General features: G+C 37.8%; 1 protein-coding gene across 1 annotated transcript; it reads right to left on the minus strand.

Annotated features, from left to right (window-relative positions):
* Positions 1-3,608: 3,608 nt before the first annotated feature.
* Positions 3,609-4,170, minus strand: LOC138902923 (uncharacterized). Its single transcript, XM_070190825.1, has 2 exons — positions 4,106-4,170; positions 3,609-4,017 (listed from the first exon to the last, which is right to left on the minus strand). Exons 1-2 carry the CDS (start codon positions 4,168-4,170, stop codon positions 3,609-3,611), a joined length of 474 nt encoding a protein of 157 aa, XP_070046926.1.
* Between the last annotated feature and the right edge of the window lie 944 nt (positions 4,171-5,114).

A 5,114-nucleotide genomic window follows, 5' to 3' on the forward strand; every position in this document is an offset into this window, starting at 1 on the left:
ACACTGAAAATAATGTCAGGTCTGCTAGCAGTGAGATATAATAAAGAGCCAATCATTCCCCTATACAACTTCTGATCAACAGATGAACCAGGTTCATCTACATCTAATTTTGTGGTTGTTGCTATAGGAGCGTCAATTTCTTTGGATTCTTCCATTTTAAATCTTTTAAGTAACTCTTTTACATACTTCTGTTGATGGATCATAGTTCCATTTGAATTTTGTTTAATTTGTAAGCCTAAAAAGAAATTAAGTCCACCTATCATACTCATTTCAAATTCACTCCCCATTAGGTTTGCATATTCTTTACTTAGCTTATCAGTAGTTGCTCCAAAGATTATATCATCAACATATATCTGAACTACCAAGAGATATTTACCTTTTTCTTTAAAAAAAAAAGTATTGTCAATTTTACTTCTCTTGTAGCCATGTCCAAGCAAGAATTTTGATAATCTTTCATACCTTGCTCTTGGAGCCTGCTTGAGCCCATAAAGTGCCTTGTCAAGCTTGTACACATGATCAGGACATTCCTTGCTTTCAAAGCTCGGAAGTTTCTTCACAAACACTTCTTCTTTTAGATAGCCATTGAGGAAGGCATTCTTGACATCCATCTGATGGAGAGTGAATTCCACATAAGTAGCAAATGCTATACGGAGTCGGATTGCCTCCAATCTTGCAGCTGGAGCAAAGGTCTCATCATAGTATATGCCCTCATCTTGACTATATCCTTGAACCACCAATCTTGCCTTGTTCCTTATAACTATTCCATCTTCGTCAACTTTGTTTCTGAAGACTTATTTTGTGCCAATTACTGATCTGTCCTTAGGTCATGGTAGCAGATGCCAAACTTGACTTCTCTCAAATTGGTTAAGTTCATCTTGCATTACATTCACCCAGTCTGCATCCTGCAAAGCATCAACAATATTTTTAGGTTCAATAAGAGATAAAAAAGCATCAAAAGCACAAAGATTCTTCAACGAAGATCTGGTTTTGATCTAGAGGTTGGATCAGTAATTATGTTCTCAATGGGATGATAACATTGATACTTGTAAGGTTTCACAACCAGCTGGTTTCCCTTAGATGTTCCTTGAAGGTTTTGTTGAAGAGGAACAGGTTCATGGACAGGTTCCCTCGAGGTTTGAGGATCAGTTTCCTCTTTGTCCAGTTCCTCCTATCAAGTTGCCCTGGGTGAAAGGACATATTCCATCACATGTTCCTTCTTCTGGTACAGCTCCAGTCTGGGCTGTGGTTTCATTTGAGTTTCTTACCAGCCCAATTGCTTCATCATTATGTTCCTACCTCTCAGAAAGAATGATAGTTTCATCAAAAACCACATTTACACTTTCTTCTACAACACACAATTCTTTTGTTACAAATTTTATAAGCTTTACTATGTGATAAATATTCCAAGAATACTCCATCATCACTTCTGGGATCAAACTTACTTAGGGAGTCCTTACCATTATTGTGCACAAAGCACTTGCTTCCAAATGCCCTAAGATGGGATATATTTGGTTTTCTCCCTTTAAGTAACTCAAAGAGAGTCTTTTCAACAAGAGTTCTAGTCATGCACCTATTTATGATGTATCATGCAGTGTTCACAGCTTCTGCCCAAAAACTATGGGGCAGTTTACTAGAAAGAAGCATAGTCCTAGCTATTTCTTCCAATGTCCTATTCTTTCTTTCAACTACTCCATTTTGTTGTGGAGTACTAGGAGCAGAAAGATTATGATTTATGCCATGCTCACTACAAAATTCAGCAAATTTAGCATTCTCAAATTCAATACCATGTTGATTACCTAGTTGTTTCTGAGTTTTTCTAACAAAAGAAGTGAACATGTCAAATGTTTCATCTTTAGATGTTAAAAATAATGTCCAAGTAAACCTAGAATAATCATCAACAAGCACAATAACATATCTTTTACCACATCTGCTCAATGTTCTCATTGGTCCACAAAGATCCATATGTACCTGTTACATCGTCTTGGTGGTGCTTACCACTTTCTTGCTTTTGAAAGAGGATCTTACATGCTTCCCCTTGCACAAGCCTCACAAACTTTATCTTCCTTGAATTTAATGTTAGGCAGCCCTATCACCAAGTCCTTGGAGACTATTTTGTTGAGTTGACTTAGACTGGCATGTCCAAATCTCTTGTGCCAAAGGAGGGGTCATTATCCAACACACTTAAGCAGGTGAGTTCATTATCTAAAAGTGTGGACAGATCTACAACATATATGTTGTTCACTCTTTTTCCCTGCAAAACTATCTTGTTAGTAGTAAGATTAATTACAAAGCATTTTGTAGAGGTGAATGCTACCATGTTACCTCTATCACACAATTATGATACACTTATCAGACTGTATTTCAGTCTATCTATCAAGTAGACATTCTCAATAGAGTGAGAATCAGTCTTACATACCTTTCTAACCCCAATGATCTCACCTTTATTCCCATTTTCAAAGGAGACATTACCTCATTTAAGGTCCTCAAGTGAAAGAAACAGGTTCTTGCTTCTTGTCATGTGCTTTGAGCAGCCACTATCCATGTACTATATTTGGCTGCTCCCCTTCACTTGGGCCTGCAAAAGGAAATCAAGGGTTAGTCTTAGGAATCCAAAGTAGTTTGGGTCCCTTTCTATAGGCAAAAGGATGAATCTGATTCTTTTTAGCCCAACTTGGTAGCCTATTCTTCCCTTGAAAAAATTCTTTGTTCTTTTGACTTGCCTTTTCTTTTGCAGTGCATTCACTTTTATAGTGACATGTTTTACCACAATGTGTGCAAATCTTGTTCTCAAGAAGTGTGAGGTACTTACTTTTGGTATCCCACTTAGGTGTCGGATTCCCAAAGCCAAGTCCTCTTCTATTTCTACTATGGTGTTCTTGTAGCTATGAAAGTGCATTGGATGATCTATTCCATTTACATGTCCTGTCTAGCTCATGCTTGACCTTGCTTAGATCCTCCTTTAGAATTCTTACATGTTCATCTCTCTTGTACAACTCATCTTTCATTTTTCCTACATTTTCCTCTAAAGTGAGTTGTGTGTGATCAACTATCTTTTTACTTGTTCCTAATTTCAGTTTTAGATTTTTGGATCTGAGCTCTAGGACAGTTGAGTCAAGTGCATGAACCTAGTTCTTCAACACAGTATTTTCATTTACATTTTCACTAACTCTAAGTTCTAGGTTTTTGCACTTAGCCTTCAAAATCACACATTCTTTAGACAGTTGTTCCTTTTCGTTGTTTACATCCTCAGATTCATCAGTTTGTTCTAATAGTAACTCATATAACCTTTCTTTAGATAATAATTTAATTTTGTCTTTGAGATGAATTACACTTACCTCAGTTTCTTCATCATATTCTCCAATGACCATAAGTGCTTGTTCATCATCATCATCATCATCATCTGAGCTTTTTCCCCAAGTAACGACCATAGCCTTGGTTGAACCTTTGTTGTTGCTTTTCTTGGGTTGAACCTGTTCCTTCTTCCTGTTCCTTCATTCAGCTCTTTCCTTCTTCCATTCAATTTCCCACAAAGGACATTTCTTGATGTGGTGATCAGTCTTTCCATACTTGTAGCAGCCATCATTCCTTGATTCCTGGATGGTAGTGATTTAACTCTCCCAAGTGATAGGCAAAACCCTAGTTAGTATCTTCTCGACTCTATCTTCTTCAGGAATAATCCTTCCAAGAGATTTTAGCTCATTTGTCAGTGTAATGAACCTTGTATATATTTCTTGAATGATTTCTCCTTCCTTCATAGCAAAGTTCTCATACTGAGAGTATAGTAGAGTTCCTCTGGATCTCTTCACTTGAGGTTTTCCTTCGTGAGCCACTTGCAGTGTGTCCCAAATTTGCTTAGCAGTGGTACAACTTTGGATTCTGTTGTACTCACCTGAACCAAGTCCACAAACAAGCCATTTCTTGGGTATAGCCTTCTTCTCCCACTTCTTCAAGTCCTCAGTAGTGCAGTCCGCTCTTGTCTTTGGCACATCTACTCCTTCAGCTTTTTCTTCAAGGTAGCTAGTGGACCATCAGTGACAATGTCTCATAGCTCTTAGTCCTCTCCTATAATGTGATCTCTCATCCTGTTTTCCACCAAGAGTAGTACTGGCCATTAAAGAGTGGCGGCCTAGTAGTGGATTGCCCTTCCCAGTTTCCAGGTGGTGCACTCATCTTGATCTTCTCCTAAGGTGTTAGCCTTGTCAAGGATAACCTGCTCTGATACCAATTGATGTTTTATACTTCAATTCCACATGGGGGGGGGGGGGATTTGTGTGGTGCACAATATTTCGCGTGCACTAACTATAGAAGGACCTGGTTCTTCTATGTGTTCCTTATACTACTGTTGCAGAAATAGTAAATGCGGAAAGTAGCACACAAGTATTTTTACGTAGAAAACACCCGGCTCAAAAGGTAAAAATATCACGACCTACTACTCAGTAGGAGTTTTTCCAACACTTCACTAAATCACTAAGCCAAAAACAATATTTACAAAACTCTTTGTAAACCGAAGAATTACCTCTAATCCTGTTGTGGAAACCTTCCTCTAACTGTTGCGACAACTTCAAGTTAACTCTAACTTGAATACAACACTTAGAATACCTAATACAATTCCTTCTAGATAAAGCCGAAAGGTACAACTTGAAACACTTACTACAATGAAACTAGAATAAAAGACAGATACTATGAACTGGTTCTTCTATCTGGTTCATGTAGCTTCAAGTTCACACACTTGAATCACACAAGAATTGCTTGCAAAATGCCTTGCTATTTTGCTCTCAACTCACGTTTAACTTCAGTGTTTGTTCGTACCTGTAAAATGAGAACATCTTGTAATATATAGAGTTAGTAGAATAGGAAATAACTAGAGTTCTAATTCTATACTCTTCCATGGTAGATGAGTTTTAGTTATCTTCAACTTCTAACTCCTCCCTTATCTAGGATAGAGTTCTCTCGAGTAAGGAGTCCCTCTCCTTATCAATTATGCAACTTTTTTATTCAGGAGATATCAGATATAACCACTTAAGCGTATATTCTTCACGTGCATGCCTTGTACTTGAATCTGCCCGTGTTTGTGTATACTGTGTATGGACCTGGTTCATGCTTGAGTTCCTTTG

This window comes from Nicotiana tomentosiformis, chromosome 12 (genome assembly GCF_000390325.3).
Source record: "Nicotiana tomentosiformis chromosome 12, ASM39032v3, whole genome shotgun sequence".
Lineage (NCBI taxonomy): Eukaryota > Viridiplantae > Streptophyta > Magnoliopsida > Solanales > Solanaceae > Nicotiana > Nicotiana tomentosiformis.

What these genes read in the sequence shown, in the direction of transcription:
- LOC138902923 (XM_070190825.1), bottom strand. Translation starts at nt 4,170, where the DNA reads ATGAGTGCACCACCTGGAAACTGGGAAGGGCAATCCACTACTAGGCCG. An exon ending in CCGCCACTCTTTAATGGCCA is followed by an intron (nt 4,018 to 4,105) that starts GTACTACTCTTG and finishes ATGGTCCACTAG; the next exon opens with CTACCTTGAAGAAAAAGCTG.